The sequence below is a fragment of the Falco rusticolus genome, chromosome 1 (genome assembly GCF_015220075.1).
Source record: "Falco rusticolus isolate bFalRus1 chromosome 1, bFalRus1.pri, whole genome shotgun sequence".
Lineage (NCBI taxonomy): Eukaryota > Metazoa > Chordata > Aves > Falconiformes > Falconidae > Falco > Falco rusticolus.
In genome coordinates this window covers 79,576,887-79,595,116 of record NC_051187.1, presented here as the reverse complement: position 1 = coordinate 79,595,116, position 18,230 = coordinate 79,576,887, and the positions used below count along the sequence as shown (strand labels likewise).

General features: G+C 39.0%; 1 protein-coding gene across 4 annotated transcripts in view; it reads right to left on the bottom strand.

The window, feature by feature from the left end:
• ZFYVE28 (zinc finger FYVE-type containing 28) overlaps positions 1-18,230 on the bottom strand; it is a 165,867-nt gene that overhangs the window by 56,845 nt on the left and 90,792 nt on the right. For all 4 annotated transcript variants that reach the window (XM_037386406.1, XM_037386415.1, XM_037386421.1 and 1 more), the window contains exons 3-6: positions 7,703-7,840; positions 4,658-4,860; positions 2,850-2,939; positions 10-99 (exon numbers count right to left, since the gene is read on the bottom strand). In XM_037386406.1, the coding sequence (XP_037242303.1) occupies positions 10-99; positions 2,850-2,939; positions 4,658-4,860; positions 7,703-7,840 (521 nt within the window). The remainder of the gene's footprint in view (positions 1-9; positions 100-2,849; positions 2,940-4,657; positions 4,861-7,702; positions 7,841-18,230) is intronic.

The following is an 18,230-nucleotide window of genomic DNA, read 5'->3' as shown; positions in this document are numbered from 1 at the left end:
ATTACTTACCATACAATGGCTAATCTTGGAATTGTAAACATTAAAGCTGGTTCATAGTCATCTATCATATCTTGAGTGAGGTATCCAAGCCTTAAGGCTCTAAGCAGAAGACAAATATTATTCACTAAGAGACAAAATGCTCCAAGAACATTTCAATAGGAAAAAAATTGAGAAGACTATTAAAAGCCTAACAAAATTGATAGTATTTAACTTATGAATTATTTTTGTACAATCTAAATCACTATATAAAATAACTGACTACTGCACTCTCTAGTTTAAAAAATATTAATAGAAGAAAAAGAACTTTAAACACTTTAAAAAACTTTAGACACTTTTAAAAGCTTTTCTAGCCATCCAAAACCAAAATAATTTTAATGCCATTTTTCCTTTTCAGTTACTATTTCACACCAAGATTCAGTTTGTTACTAAAAGCCACTGGTGCTTAGAGTTTTTAAACTAAAAGGAGTATTTTCCAAGTAACAGGGGAAAGTATTTGGTTTCATTTTCAAATAAAACTTCCTATGATCACCTAGGTCAACTCCTTATCTAACAAACCAAACTAAAAAAAAAACCCACCTAGTTCTATACAGCAACTATTATTGAAGTCTAAGGATTTAATGTTTGGGGGCCACTTCACTGTCCTCTAATAACTTTAGAAATATCTTAAATCCCTTTTAGGATAAAACCCAATTTGTTTCGGCTTTTCACTTGGCTATGTTTTCCAGGTTTCTTCGCAATTTCTTAGATTTCCTAACACTCTCAAATTTCTTCTCCAATGTGTCCATATCAGTGAGTAAGATAACACTCAGAACTGCACAGTAGTCCTGCTGAGGAGTGGTCCCAGAAAGAATGGAAATAACTTTTTCTTATTCCTCATCAGTACTCATCTTGCAAATACTGCTAGTGGTGGACAGCAAAACGACCAGAAAGCAAGTTCTACTTTGTACTAACAGATGGATGCAGAGCAAGGCCCACCCTTACTCCCTGTTCCTTCCTACTGTCCACTGCCACATTATCCAGAGCTGCTAATGAGAAACATCTTTTTCCTCACACTGGCCAAATATGAGTGCATGTAGTAGCCCTCTGACTGATGGAAAGTAATTCCTCCTCCTTGCTATGATTACTTTGAGCTATAATCTTGTTTTTTAAAAAGCCTGAAACACCTGGTTGGGGGACAGTGTTGATGTGCCAGGGGCAGGGGGCTCTGCGGGGGGCTCCGGGCAGGCCAGGCCGAGGGGCCGGGGCCGGTGGTGTGGGGGTCCCCAGGGCTGAGCGCCAGGCCCTGCCCCTAGGTCACACCAGCCCCCGGCAGCTGCGGGCTGGGGGCAGGGGGCTGGGAACTGCCCGGCGGGACAGGGCCCGGGGGGGCTGGGCGGCAGCGGCTGGGCATGAGCCCCCAGCGTGCCCAGGTGGCCCAGGAGGCCAGCAGCGTCCCGGCCGGTGTCCGAAACGGTGTGGCCGGCAGGGCCGGGGCAGCGCCCGTCCCCCTGCCCTGGGCACTGGTGGGGCCGCCCCGCGGGGCCTGGGCTCAGCGTTGGGCCCCTCACAGCCAGACAGACACTGAGGGGCTGGAGCGTGTCCAGAGCCGGGCAGGGGCTGGGGCAGGGGCGTCAGCCTGGAGAGAAGGGGGCTGGGGGGGGACAATACTGCTCTCTACAACTACATGAAGAGGTTGTAGGCAGGTGGGGGTCAGTTTCTTCTCCCAGATAACAAGCAATAGGACAAGAAGATATAGCCTCAAGTGGCACCAGGGGAGGGTTAGATTGGATATTGGGAAACGTTTCTTCACCGCAAGGGTGGCCAAGCATTGAACAGGCTGCCCAGGGAGGTGGTGGAATCGCCATCCCTGGAGGTGTTTAAGAAAACCGCATAAATACGGTGCTTAGGGAGATGGTGTAGTGGCGGACTTGGCAGTCCTGGGTTAATGGTTGGACTTGATGATCTTCAGAGTCTTTTCCAACCCAAATGATACTATGATTCTATTCTCTGGCATTGGTGTCATCTACAGATTGTGGCAGTGTGCTGTGTAATCCTTCATTCCTTCCCAGAGTCCTACTTCACAACTTCTCCTAATATGACACTAAACCGAACACTTACTGCAAGTGCTTCTTACAGTCAATTGGTCTCCAATAATTCCACTCAGACTCCAGTTCACTATTTTCCTTTTGAGAACTGCTTTACACTGCACAAAACCTCACTACAGCTGGTTATTTCACATGCTGTTCCCCTCCACTGCCCCCCACTAGGCTGACTAGTCTGTGATGGGGTGGGGGGGAAAAGTTGTTCAACAGTGCATTCCAAACTCACATTTTTGCTTATCACTTTATACTTCTCAGAGAACTAGTGAACTACTGTTTTGGTTGTTTGCCTTCTTTTAACATCATATCTTCATACATACAGAGTCAAGCTCCAGCCCTCTAAGATTTTAAAGAGCCTTTACAAGTTCTTCATGATAATCACCTAAAGGTTCACAAACTATTTGAATCATCTCATGTATTCCTGCATGAAATATCACTAAGTCTTAATGCCTTAAACAGATGGAGCTTATCTAAATGTTTAGCCTTCATTTACATATCTATAACTAGGCATACAGACAATATTGTTGGATTATTAACTTTTGTGTTTGTTTTCTAGAAAAAAAAAAACAACCCACAACCAAAAAAGTACAGGCTTGTGCCTGGCAAGCACGCTTAATGCTTTTTAGCTTTCTACTTGGATATTACTAGAAAAGCAAAATGCCTGGTATTTTATGATGCTTCCTAAAGACTACAGTCAAAGTACTTCTAGAAAAGCTCAGACTGAAAGTAAACACAGAAATTAAAAACCTAGTACTGAACTAAAATGCTTACCTCTCCACAGTTTCACAGAAGAGTACGATTACCTCTTGCTGCACATAATACTCTTTTGGAGACTTCACAGGTACCATGGCCGACACATAACTACAAAGATTATAGAAAAACATAATACTATTTTACACACTTTAACAAATCATAACATAGACAAAAACAAGGCTATGATAAATCATCATAGAAACCTAACCTTTCATGTACCATTTTGTATTTATTTTGACAGCACTCCTACAAAAATTACAGCACAAGAATCTATAAGAAATGCATCCAATTTACTTATTGCAGATAGAGGCAGTGGAACTCAGTTTAGAAATGTCATTACACACATTTAGCAACCAGAACACCATACTGTGTGGCACAGGGAGGTTGGTTCTAGAAGGATCTTTATTGCCACATCCTGGAGACAGAGTAGTTCACTCTGCACTTAAGAAAAAAACCTGACTGAAAGACAAATTTTAATTAAAAAGGTTTTACCCGAGATAATATTAGGGAAATTTCAGCCACCCAAGAGAAACAATTTAGGAGACTTAAAAGCTGGCCTCATTTCTATGTGGAATTACATGCAGAAGTACTAACTCACAAGGTGAGAAATTTTGGTAAAGTGGTTTTCTGTCACCATATTACTTAATCAGTCATTTGTAGACTACAGGTAACACACAAAGGGGAAAAGTTGTTTGCAGAACAATGGCAAATTAAAATGCTCTATGTAGAGAGTTGGTATGGACAGGCCCAAAACTGCACAGGTACTGTCAAGAACCAGTTACTGATTGTCATTGGTGTCTGCACTCAAAACCACACTTAAAAACATTTTTAGCTAATGTTTTCAATTAAAATGTTTTTCAGTGTAACAGTATAATGATAGGGTTTTTTAATAGAAAAACCTGCTTACATGAGTAAAATAATACAAGATAATATGAATACTGAGGAAAGGCTAAGAGTAATGGGAGTCAAGACAGTCTATGGGTTATTCCCAGAAAAAATTTAAAACACTACCCAATTCTAAGAAACCTGTCTTGCAGAGGGTAGTAATGGCTGTATTATATTACATCCACAGATAATCTTGTCCAGTTATCCTGTCTTTAACTATGCCCAGCACTACAACCATCTAACAAGTATGCAGGAAGCTGGCTTAATTCCGAAGCACAATGCAAGACCTGGTCAATGTGACCCTTGATGCAATAAGCAGTTGCTTTTCTCATCCCAAAAGCAGTTATTTTTGCTTTTGCTATAAGCCTCCAAGCCATTTTGCAATCACAAGTTTTTAAATCACTGAGTTCCTGTGGTTAATTATGGCTTGTGTAAAAGCACTTCCTTCATCAGTTTTCAATTTGCCTTAAATTCACTAGGTGCATCCTGCTTGTATCTCTAAACACAAGAGAACAAGACCTCATAATATCTAGACTATTTGTTATCTTTTTTTTTTTTAAAATGTATCTTATTTGTCGCCTTTCCTCCAACAAAAAAACATTAAGTGAAGAGATTTATGGCTTCCTTTTTTGTCTTGGAAAACATCCCTCAAATGCCATATGCCAGCATGCAAATGGAAAATTACAGTTTAGCTGAATAGAGCAAATATTAATTGCTAAAAAGCTATTTAATTTTCTCTTCGTTATTACTACATTAGACGGAAAAAATCTAACAATACAACAAATTACTGAAGAACTCAAATACCATGATAAAAAAAATGACATGCTTTTTCCATTAAAAGAAAACACAACAAAACAGCAAGCTTCCAAAAACCAACAAGGCACACCACAGTTGTAGTACCCAAGCCAATGCTCACAATGCATTTACATCGGATCTTTTACCTTAATTCAAATTCAGCAAAAAGGACATCAAAATGCTTGAGTGAATCTTTCATTTTTTCTGTGTAGAGGTTCAAATCCCTTAAGGCCTGGTCACGAATGATATTTCTAACTTCCTCCAGGCTTCGAGTCAGATCCTTCGCCAATGGCCTCATAGCCATACTCTCAATTTCACGATTCATAATAATTGAACCAGCAGCCAAACACTATGAAATACATTAAGAGAGAAAATATTAATTTTTACAAAGTTAATTTTATGTTTAAAAGAGAACAAGATGTGATAGTTAATACTTTGAACAAAGGCAGTACTTAGCCCCAATTTGTTGCAAATTATTAAACAAGTGAAAGATTTAAAACTGATATGCTGAGAGTCGTAAGCCTTCACATAAAAGGTTAGGGAGCAGCTCAGTCCAGGAGACATGGGAACAGAGGAAGGTTCAAGTGCAAGAACCACATAACTGATAGAATAACTTTTAAAAAGTGCTTCTCCCACTAGGTAGGCATGTATTGATAAAATATATACTCTATGTACACGAAGATTGATTGCGTAAGAGGGATGTGGATCCAGCTGAAGTACAATCAATGGACTCTCTTGATCCAGGCTAGACTGCTTGATTTTGTAAATCTACTCCTCATGAAAAGGACAGAAATTCTGCAACCGTGATGCCACTTGCAGCAAAAATACTCACATTGGCTGTCAGACCAGGGAGTGAGCTAGACCAATAGCCTGCCTCCTACAGAAGCCATGCATATATTTTATAGGAAAAAACATAAAACCAGGTCAGAGTGATTCTTCCCTTTCAGTTTCTGGGAAGCAGCTATTTAAGAGACTCCTTGGCCCAAGAGTTACACAAGGGCTCCCAAAGACATTAAAAGTAGATTTTTACTGTAAGACATTAATAAAACTTTTTAAAATATTGCTGTTAAAACCAGGCTATTTAATAATCTCTGCTGCTGGCTTTATTCCTTTATGGATACATTTGGAAGACAACAAGCACTGATGTAAATCATACTTACTGGATTAATGGAAATATTTTTATTAACTGAAAATATACACGGTTCTTCTAGTCTCAAAGTTATCTTTTTTTTGTTTTAAATCTTCATTCGCAGCTCTGTTCCACTTCCTCTCTGCCCCTGCACTCCCCTGGATGGGAGGCATTACTGCAGCTCTCTGTGAGGGACCTGCCATCCCAACCCTTGCTCAGCAGGCTAATGCATTGATTTATGTTTTAAGGCTACCAGGAGAAGATGATGTTCTTACCTCTTATCAGTCAAAGCAGTATTTGTGGGAATGTATGGATAAGGCAAGTCTTAACTGCTGACAGGTACTTAGTCCATCAGAGCGATTGCACTGACAAGGGCACATAAGTGTATATTTTTAACAGTCCATACAGTTTTCCTTACTACATGAATTTACAGAATGACAGTGTCTACAGTAATAGGAATTAACATTACTTCATCACTGCATACGTTACTTTCTCTGAAACCAACAGGTCTCTCCAAGCCTGTTGATTTGATTTAGGAGACAATGAAAGTTGGATTTGGAAAAAGTAAAAGCATTAACTTATGTAACAAGCAGTGAATAAAGGGAGACTATTTTTTTCATCCCCGAAGATACTAGCTGTCTCTGTGATCCCCTCAAGCATATTCCACAACGCAAGGAGAATTTACTGCATGGGCTGGCATTTTTCCTGTTCATTCATTGCTGTAATCCTGGTTTGTTAGTGCCTTCAAGTAAGAAAGGATAATGGGATTCACAGGGATTCATTATGGACAGCTGCAGACAGAATGACCCCATGTTCTCCTACCTAATGACCAAAGAAGCACCATTAAGCAGATACATCAGACACTCAGCATTTTAAAAACAGAGCATGGTGTCACCTGTATGATGGCAGTGAAGGTCACACACTAATTAGAAAAAAAGTTGCTGCTGTTTTTGCTGAAGATAGGGTTAGAAAGCATTGAAAAATCGAATTAATTTTGTAAATTCTACCCGGGACTTGCCTGACTCAGAAGAACCTACAACTAACAACTGTCAAAGTTTCAGAAACAGAACATATGGACGCATATTGGACTAAACAAGATAGGAGAGCATGCACTTTAAAAAGAAAGGAGGAACTGGTAGAGAACAGAATGGATAATAACAGGAGCCAACGAATTGCTTCAAATACAAGAGAGGCAAAGTTGAAAGCAACACCACAACATGCTGTTGTGTGGTAGGATGTCTAGGCTACTCTCCTCAACTCTTAAATCCATGGTGCTTAAAGTCACCCTCAGGCCAGCAGACCTGAAGACACTAAGTTTATCATTAAAGACTCCACAATGAGTTTTTATTCCTTTTTCTTAGCCAACAGATACCAGTAGTAACAAATAAGTATCTTACATATCATGTCCTTTATTCTGACACTTCAAGCTTCCCTTGGTTAAAATAATTAAAGCTTATTCACCACAAAAAATCCCTTGTTCCTACAGGTTGCTGTCGAAGCAGGTCTTTGAGAAAAGCCACATAAGATAAGTAGACTTCAGTGCTTTGCACAGAAACCATTATATTTTAAGCCTAAACATGTGAAACAAATGAGTTATGCGCAAAAAATACCAGCTCAAAGTTATAATATAGCCTTAAAATAAAGTAAGAGCATACATTTACATTTGTTCGAAAAACTTTTATCCTGCTATAATTCCCTTATATATCTTTATTTGTTTCTAAGATTTTTAAAGCATGAGGTGGCCCATCAGGACAAAAAATAAATTTGAAAATCAAGAATATTAATCAGATGCTAGGTCACAAAAGAACAATTTTTAAGACGTGGTCATAATGGCAGTAGACAATTATGGAAATAAACTGGTATGCTGTTAGCCCAAGCAATACCAAAACCACAGTTAAAGTATCCCCTTCCAATGAGCATCCAGAGCAAGTTCTCAAAGATGTTTACTCTTTAATTATACGTACCATTTGCAGAAAAGTCTCTAGATGTACTTTAAACTTCTGATTTTATACCACACAAAAACGGTCCATTAACCCCAAGTAACAAAACATGAGAGACTTACTTCTGCTCCAAACCAAAGCTGTCCTGCAAGGTTGTCATGGCGTATTTCCTCCGGAAACTTAACACAAAAGTCTCGGTTGGCCCGTTCATGTGGAATGCATTCATCCATGATTTGATTTATGATGTTCAAAACATTATCCTGAAGCAAAATATAGGATAACATATATACTGTTCCCACATAAATCCCAGATATTTTTTTCTAAGTTTTAACAGAATTTTAGCGAGGCAACAACAAATTAAGAAAGAAAATGCAGTATTTAACTCTTAATGGTCATCACACACACAGAGAAAACACAGGAGGATATTGCATCGAAAGGAAGAGTGGCGAACTTCACTTTTTTTAGTTTTCATAGAGACAGTTTTTCAGATTCACTGCACTTAACTGACTACTTTAGTGGGACTTCTGATGAGGAGGCATGATTTAAAGAGCTCATTAACTGTAAAGTATCAGTAAATAAACTATAAGCACAAATAAACTGACTTCTCATTTCCTCTCACCAGCCCAAATGATATTCACTTCATTCTTCCCCAAAAAAAGCACCTGACAGAGTACCCCGGAGACCTTAGAAATTGAGTTACATTGGGATCATTGGAGTTGAAGAATTAAACTTGTCCTGGGAATCTAAAGCAGGTGCTTACTACACTTGAGTCCCCAGCAGGCAAGGGTTGGCACACCTGCCTGCTGTTTCTCCCCCTGGCCATCCAGGAGGATAAGGGAACACCACACAAGTTAGAGAGTCTTAGTAACTGCTCTGATCTATGTCTGCATCAGGACAAAGATCAAAGACCCCTAACCAGTCTCTTGATATGCAGTAAATAATCCATATTCATTTATTTGAAAAGGTAATCTTTATGTATCCCTGCTGGGAACCACATGAAATTTGATTAACATAATAAAGGTAGGTTCAGAGTGTGAAAAACCCTGAGTGCTTTCATTAAAGATGTTTTGTCTCATCCTTCTTCCATTATTTACAGAATTCACATTGTTTTGAAAGTATTTTTTCAAGCAAATAAAAACAAATCTGTCTGCATAGAACTGTTTAATAGAGAATTGCTTTACGCCTAAGCTTTACTGGTGTCTTTTCCTCTGCATTTACAAAAATAAAAGAAGAATAGAAATTTTGAAGAAACCTGCCCCTTTAGTTTGTTCCCCACTGAGAAAGGCAAAACCTACTTTAGGTACAAAAAAAATAATTCAAATTTTCAGTAATTTCAGCGCAGACTGCTGTTGCCACAAAATAATCTTAGCATTAATGCCATAATCCCAGTTGTCTAATCCAAAATAAATAAACCATTGGCAATATTTATTACATATTGGTATAAGGTACTTTATGTGCTAACAATTAAAACATTTTTACATAAATTATTTTTGCAAGTCTGTCATGAGGTAACACATTTCATTTTGATAAAGTTGTAACAAACAAACAACACCCCATACATTTAAAACAACACTGGCATGCATAGTAGTCAACCATTTTCTCTAAAAAAAAAAAATATCTGAAAACAGGGCTCTGTAGCATCACAAAACAACACAGACTGTGGCCAGCAGGTATGAGAAGAGACAAAAAAACCAAAGCTAGATTCACCAACGTATAAAATAATTTTAAAGATGCACCCCTCACTCTGCAAGTGCAATATACTGCCAGGATTAATGGGGCACTTGGATCCCTAGGAATCCAAAGAGATGCCCATTGTAGAAATTGAGGGAAAAGTCAATGTCACAGTTTTCCCTAGTGTAACCGCAAGGTGAACTTCAGTTCAAGTTCTGGAAGACAGATCAGAGCAAAGATGCTCACACCCTGTTTCAGCAGTACCATCCAGAATCACTGCCTGAAGAAAAAAGCCAGGCTGCCACCATCTCCCCTCTCCAGGATAAAATGCAGACACAGCCAAGGGATCACATATAAATTAGTATGATGCCTTAGGGCAAGAAAAAGCAGGCTAATAGCAAGTTTCCTATTTTCCTTCCTTCCACTTCTTAATTCCTGGTATAGAGTATGCTTCTTTCATCATTATTTAGCTAGATCTTGCTGGGAAGTCAAAATATTTTGAAAGTAGGTCCCATAAGAAAATAAACTCCTAAACCACTTAGTTCCTACCCTTACAGAGCAAGGAACGAAACTGAGGATTAAAGCATTTAAATTGTAGAAGGGCATGAGTCACTCATGATGCACTTAAAATCAGTTATTGCTGATCTATTTTGAGACCAGGTGCTGTGTCTCTAGCTCCCACTTCATCACCAGAACAATACAGGTTAGCACATTAGGATGAAAAAGCAAGATTCCTGTTTTCAGGGAACTAAAAGTTTGAAAGGAACTTTTCACATTTGAGAGATACAGTGCTAAAAAGTCATCCTACCAGTTAAATTTTACAAAAGCTGCAGGATATTCAAAGAAATATTAAGGCATGGAACTCTGAAAAGAATTACGTTTGAATTCAATTATGTCAGATTTCAAATAAACCAATTTATTTTATTTTAGGACATGATACTCCTATTTATTTTTTTTGCCACCACACTCAAATATGGGAAAACATTATTTTCAGCATCCTGCTTTTTTTTTTTTCTAAAAAGCTACACAGAATAGGATGAGACCCATATTGAAAAGCTTCGCTCAACTTTTTTTCTACTTTTAATACCTTATTATTTAAATGCAAGCTTATTTTGCAGTGGCTACAAAACAAATTTCCCTTTTATAATCACCCACATACGTACTCAAAATTCCTGATATATCAAAGAAAGTTCTATGCAGAGTAAAGCAACAGGTCTCATATCTGGCCAAGCAACTGTCCCATATCTTTGTTCTGTTTTTCGAATCATTGTACTTGTAAAAAAGTACTAAGATTCTATCTAAATCATGTTGGGAGATATAATTATGCTAAGCATCATGAAATTTTGTACCTTAATGCACTGAAATGAAATACTGCAACTGAAGGCAACCAGATATAATAAAGACAATGAAAGTTTTTCCAAAGCAAGTATAATACTAATTTTTCAGTATACCGTTTGTTTACCACCTAAATGACATTTAGTATTCTTCATTTCTTCAATATTTTTGTACTCTCTAGATATTTATACTCCAAAGCACCAAAGATCTACTAACACATCTCCAAGTACGCCAAACCGAGTCATTTTAAAAAAACCCCGGAAGTTATTTGCAACTTATGCAGTACTAGTAAGTTAAATCGTAAATAATTAGAATTTTAATATACACTTGCCAATGGAGATAAATCACAAAAGCTCCATCTCTGGATTAGTAGCAGTTTTTTTACAAAGAGTTACCTGGCTTCACATAGACAACTGATCACTGTCAAAAAGCGAAGTGAAAAAAACAATTCAAGAAATGAACATGTTGTCCTGCATGCTGTAATGGTAATAGGGGAAGATTAAGGAAAGACTACTTAAAAGAACTTTGCCATTTAGTGTATAAATGTGAACAGATTTCTACAAGGCTAATTGTTTCAAGATGTGCAATTGCCCAAATTTTCTTTTTTTCTACAGGTTTTTTTTTATCCTACTATAGAAAAAACCCAAAACAACAAAATCTCCAACATTTTCCTCCCCTCTTCCATTCCCTCTTGTTATGACGCCCAGAGCAGAGTAACCTAAAGAGGAGAACTGGAATACTTGCTCCCATAATGATTTCAAATCTCAGCTGCTTTGAAACTGGAAGGATGCCAGCCAATTTAGACAGGCTATCCAATGCATTATAAGCAAGTCAGTCTTTTCTTCAAAAGAGCTTCAAGAAACATTCAATTTAGTTAATTACAGTATTCTGCTTTGTAAGCTAAGAACGAATGGGTTCAGATACGTGGTAGCACTGAGGTTTTGCTCTAACTTAAGTAACAGAAATCAATTTGTTGGAATTGAAGTAGTAAATCTTTCACTTGATCCATCTTTCTACATAAAAGCCTCTGGATTTAATGTACCCTTTGGTAGCTTTATCTGTTATCTTTTGGTTCATTTGCATACCAGGATGAGCACAGTTTTGTTTCAAAGCTGCACTGTTTAGGCTTTCCAGCAGCACAACAGGCAGCTGCTGCAGAAATTCTGCTTTGGGATTTACTCCAAGTTCCTAATTTCCTGGAAAAGAGCTCAATGTTTTGCATAATGGAAAGCACCTATATTTTATTTTGATAGGTAAGGGAATGAGTGGTAGTGAGACAACGTATGTAGCTCGCCACAGTAAAGAACAAAAAGTTAGTTTATTCTTGACCCAGCAGTAATTGGCCATATACTCAATAATCTGTACATAAAGCTAACAGCAACTGCTGCATTAGCTTTCAGAACAGGTACAAAATGAACAAGCAGTAACTTAGTTTTACTTACGCTCTTAAACATGTTTAGATCAACATGTAACCCTTTTGTACATGTCCTTCATAAAATCTGTGGTGCTCTTCCACACCATTAAATTTAACATGACCTTCCTGAGATCTTCTGCAAGATTTCTTCAGACGAAGATAATTTCTCATATTGTTCAGTACTTCTTCAATATAATTTTTTTGTATTATCAGTAAAATTAGCCAAGGTAATACAGTCTGTGATAGTATAAGCATGAGCTTAATAGCTTCACATTTTTTGTTTCTTTTTCTGGCTTGATGTCAAATAGCAGACCTCCATCAACATCACATTTATGACAGCAGAACACAAATTAAGGCCAAACAAAGGAAGATTTTGTTGTCATTAGCTAGTATTCAGGGTTCTTATGGGTGACTTTCATTAACAGAAAAAACTAATAAGGTGACATACTCCTCGATTTAAGTGATAGGAATTCAAGCGACACCCAAAAGTCCTGGCTTCAGAATCCAGCAGGGTCTTTACAGAAGCTGTTTCATCCATCAGAGATTGAAAGTCTCTCTCCAGACAGCAACAAGTTCCATTGCTTTCCCTCCAGCCCGTCTTGCACGGATCCCAAAGGCCATGCTTTCAGACTCCCTTTTTTTGCCTCATCAGCTATTTGACTGTTTCCTACTGCCAACACAGAATCACTGAAGAAACACCTTTAAGATCATCAAGTCCAACCATTAACCCAGCACTGCCAAGCCCACCACTAAACCATGTCCCTAAGTACCACGTCTACATGGCTTTTAAATACCTCCAGGGTTGGTGATTCCATCACTTCCCTGGGCAGCCTGTTCCAACGCTTGACCACCCTTGCAGTGAAGAAATGTTTCCCAATATCCAATCTAAACCTCCCTTCATGCAACTTGAGGCCACTTCCCCTTGTCCTGTCACTTGTTACCTGGGAGAAGACACTGACCCCCACCTGCCTACAGCCTCCTGTCACATAGTTGTAGAGAACTATAAGGCCCCCCCGAGCCTCCTTTTCTACAGCTGAACCACCCCAGTTCCCTCAGCTGTTCCTCATAAGATACATTCTCTAGACCCTTCACCATCTTTGTTGCTCTTCTCTGGACGCACTCCAGCACCTATATGCCTGAGGGGCCCAAAGCTGAACACAGGATTTCAGGTGCGGCCTCACCAGTGCTGAGGTCCTGCTGGTCACACTGTTTCTGATGGAAGCCAGGATGCTGTTAGCCGCCTTGCCCACCTGGGCACATTACTAGCTCACGTCCAGCCGGACATCAGCCAGCACCCCCGGGCCCTTTTCCTCCAGGCAGGTTTCCAGCTGCTCTGCCCCCAGCCCTCAGCGCTGCGTGAGGCTGTTGTCACCCAAGTGCAGTACCCAGCACTCAGCCCTGGGGGACACTCATGCCACTGTTCCTGGCCCCTTGGTCCAGTCTGCCCAGCCCCCCCCACCCCCGTCACCCGCAAAGTCTCCTGCCCAGCCCCCCCTGCAGAGTCTCCTGCCCTCCAGCAGATCAACGCTCTACCACAAATTGGCATCATCTGCAAACTGACTGGAGGTGCACTTCTAGATGGCCCACCTCCTACAAGTAACTTAGAATTTGTTTGTATGAACTTTGGGCAGTAGCTCCCAGTCTAACCTAGCCCACTACAGGGCAGTACCAAAATTTACCATGAATTGAAGGCAACTTGTATCTCTAGCAATTTAAAAGCTGTAGCACCCCAGCCCAACAACAATTGTTGCAGTTTGTGTTGAACGGCAGCATCAAAGCCTCTCTTGCTAAACTGTCTTGCTAGTATACCATCACGACAGGACTTCATTCTCCAAATATCACAAGTTTATTAATGGAAATTTTGATCTTAACCTTCATATATATTCAAAATTTATTTTGCATACACTGACTAATCTTCCCAAGTGGAGCCACTGACATACGAAGAGGTGAACACCGGCACATTAATTTTCAAACAAAAGAGCTTACAGATATTTAAGCATGGCTTCCAATAAAAATGGTTCTTTAGCCACGATGTAGTATTTATTTATTGGCTAAAATGACATTTCCCAATAAGCCAGTGTGTACTCTTTTGACAAATTACCTTTAAACTTAACGTACATCTGTTCTAAGCATCTCTACCACGAAGATAAAATCACGGAATTAATGCCCCTCTTTTCTAACCAGCCACCCAAATATAAATAAAATATAATTTTCCTCAGTAAATAAAAGAGGAAACCCTATTTACAGAAGGGCTGTTAATAACGAAGATCAACTTGAGAGACTACATGAAGTACAGCATTGTTACAGGGCATCATCCTCTCTGCAGAGAAGAAAACTTTCAGATTTCAAAAATGGTGCCACCATAAGAAAAAAAATAATCTGCTCTATTCCTTCACACCAAGAAGCCATTAACTGATGTTAGACGAGGCAGCATTTACTGAAACGAAGTGTAGCCAAACCTACACTGAAAGACTGCTCTCAGTACAAAGCATCTCAGTCAAGCCTCCCTTTATCAGTAACAGATAAGAACTTTGTCCACAGTGAATCAGAATATCATGGCTACAGACATGCTCTTTCAGCAGTATCTACATACTTAAGCTTTTTCTTATAAAGGCTCTAAAATGTTTGTCCTATATTAGAAAACACTTGAAAATAATCCATTAAGTAACCTGGTATAGTAACATCCCCTTCTACATAGTTTCATAGCAACAGAAGAATAAGAGACATTCACTTTGAACATGGGTATCTGCCACACCAAACATAAAACAAGCTTTCTCCTCCAACCAGTACCAGGCAACTACTTTCCTACCATGGTACAGGGATCCAAAAGGTGCCCTAATAAGTACTTCAGTATTTTCCAAGCATGAAAGAATTTAAGCCTGGCACAGAGCTGGCACAGTCTTCTTCATATTGGTCCAAAGCTGCTCCACAGCTGAGGCCACGAGCAGAATGCAGGCAATGCAATCATGACTTACTGCCACCTTTGCTTTGCTTGCCTTCCTGTACTGCAGAGTGAAAGAATCCTGCATCCCAATACAGTGCTGAACTGGGGGGGGGAGCCAGCTTTCCTCCCTATGAGGTTCTCTGCTGCAAATTAATTCCCTGACCTACAATGTACAATATTCTCAAACCCACTCTGCCTACAGTTTTAGATAACAAGTAGTTTCTCTGAATGACCTATTTGATCCATACAAACAACTGGAAACACATTAAAAAGTTTGTAAATATGTAAGACTACAGTATTACACACTATTACAATGCTTTTTTTCAAAGAAAAAATATCTTACAATATTAATCAGTCCCTACATCATACCAACTATGAATCTAGAACACAAAAATGAAATAAAATTATTGTTAGTTGTAAAGAGTTGTACTGATGGCTCAACTTACAGTCAAGCATTTTATATTTTCTAGCCATCATGCTCATCATTCTATAGTGAAAACAGAAGTGACCAAAAGTTTCCCCAAAACAATGAAGAAAAGCTGTTTAAACAGACAAGGTTTTAAAGCACACAATTATTTTATTTACTAATTAGAAATGTTTATTGCTGCATATTTTTTTCCTACCCAGCTGTATCATTCCACTGATCACTTAACATTTCTGGAGGGTGGGAGGAAGTAAATTTAAAATCTGCATTCGTAGCCTAACGGAAGAAAAATCAACTCTTGTGATACTTACAGGTTATTTACAGTATTTAATTATACAAAATAATTTTCTTCATTCACAGTGATTTCAAGTACAGTAAAAACATATGAAAGGGTTGACAAGCCTGCATGTTTTCAAAGGAAATGTTACAAGCTTTCACTCACTTGCATAACTAAATAGCAAACAGGTACCTGACAAACTGTTTGAAGATGTCAGGTAGCACAGAGAAGACATCTGTTGGAGCAATGCAACTCATACAAGTAATCATTACTAGCAATAATGAAATGACAATCAATTATAAAACAACTGAAATAGAGATAAAACTATAGGGAAAAACCTTACAAGACCTACTATCACAGAAACAATACAGCAGACTTGCATTGTCTGGAATTTAAGGTTAATCTTGACATCATCACTTAAATAAGAAATACTTTTCTTCTCAGTTTCACTTCCTTTTCTAAACTGGCACTGTCTCCACTTAAATTAAATTGGAAGAGATTGTAAAAAAGAGAGAATAATTTTCTTTGAACAAGACTTGGCTCTCCCACCAGTTCCAGTCCTCCTTTCCTACATCTGCATCACGTCTTATAAATCTAGACCTCATGAGAACTTCTCTAGAGCCCTCCAGCTCTGTTATGTTTCAGAAAAAGCCTCAAAATCAGGTACAATTCGGAAAACTAGCATGATTATCTCCTCACCATAGATCAATGCCCCAGCATTCTGATGTAACTGAATGGGCTGGAGAAGGTCTGCTTTTGGTTCCTTCTTCTTCGCTCTACCTACTCTAGAAAAAAAGCCAGACACCCCTCCTCATCTATTCTCAGTTACTAAACTTTAGAAACATGAAGGTTTCTTTCAGTCAGCTTCTTCCCTCAATCTCAATAATTACTCTTCTGTCTCCTTCATTGACCTCCACTAACATAACTAATATAATGTCTCAAGGGTTGCAAATTAAGCAGGCTAGAGAGACTTCGCCATTACTTCAGCTAAAAGTACTCCTGGCTCAACTCACACTGTTTAACCTTTCTATCATTTAATAAAATAACATCAGGAATAGATTCTTGCCAACTTTTAACCAATCATTATGTTACAGAATCCAGCTGGGAGTTTTACAGCTTTAGTCTAACTTGTCTCATTTAAAGAGATCTATTTCTGCCTAATTCTACAAGAAAATGTTCTGCGACGGACAGATGTAATCAAACATGAAAACATTGCACCTCTGAACTGCCTCATTGTTTCCAGCGATTATGGTACATACTCCCAGCTTGCTCTTGTCAAGAATGTTAATGAACACAATTAGTATTTCTTAGATAACTCGCTGCCAATCTACTATGACACAGGCATTGTCCTATGAGTGATTTAACAGCTCTTTACAGATACCTTCTTCATTAAGGGATGCTCATTAATGCTGACTTTTCTTAAAAATTGCTTCTCTTCAGCAGGGATACAATTCAGATAAAGCACAGAATAGAAGGGATTTTTTTGGAATTTTTTTTTTTTTTTTAGAGATTGCTTATTCTCATACCACTTAAACTTATCAGAAAAAAGGAAACACCTTCAGATCAGGTTTTTTACACCTGAAATAGAAAGGCACTTTTCATCTAAGACAAGCAGCAAATAGCATAAGGCCATTTTGCAGTCTAATCGTTAGGCAGCAAGGCCAACTGACAAGCCAGCCCCTTTTCTCACCTATTTTACAGCTTTTGTTCCTATCTACAGGCTGTCACTGGCCTTCTCAACAGCACTCTCGGCTTACTGGTACAAGGGGCATAATGAATGGTTTCAGAGCACTGACCCACGGTAATCCAGGTCATTTCACTGTTCAAGGTCACAGAACGACTCTGCAAATACATGCATTAGCACAGTTGAAGATGTGGTTTCCTAGAGGTATCAAGCTGACCACAGCTTATTTAAACTGGCTATGGATAAGGATCTATAAACCCACTACACGCTCCCCACTTCTGTCTGCAGACACTCCTCTAGCTGTATGTCAGCACTTGGACGCCATTGTGCATCCGTACACTCAGGGCAATCAATATCCCACCAAAGCCTCCCCCACAACCAAGCTTCCAGGTCATCCCACCTGCTCCATGACCATTCACTCACTGCTGGAGCCAGGTACCTGCAGCACACTGGTTAGTGCTGGAAGAAAGGACAGACAAGGCTACCGCTTTTGATGGCTGCACAGTCTCAAATCAGTTTAAGCTAATAGGAAGCTGTGCTTTGAGGGGATGCCGTGCTGAAGTATGGGGATAAGAACAAGAATAGTGCAAATGTGGAATGGAAAAGCTTTACACTGACACTACCAATGAACCATGCAATGATGCCTAAGGAACTACATGCAATAACACAGAAATACACGTTTCGGCAGATTTTTTATGAAATCAAAGTTTATTTATCTTGTCTGCCCATGCTCAACCACATATCCAAGCAATAAAGCTAAGAGATTTACTGAAACTAAAACGTTTATAACATTTCTAACCAAGTGCCCAAGGGCTTGTTTGAATCAAAGACTAGGCAATCCACATGCACAGCTGCTGAAGTTTTCATAGGACTCTGACCAAAACCACTCAAATTTACATAA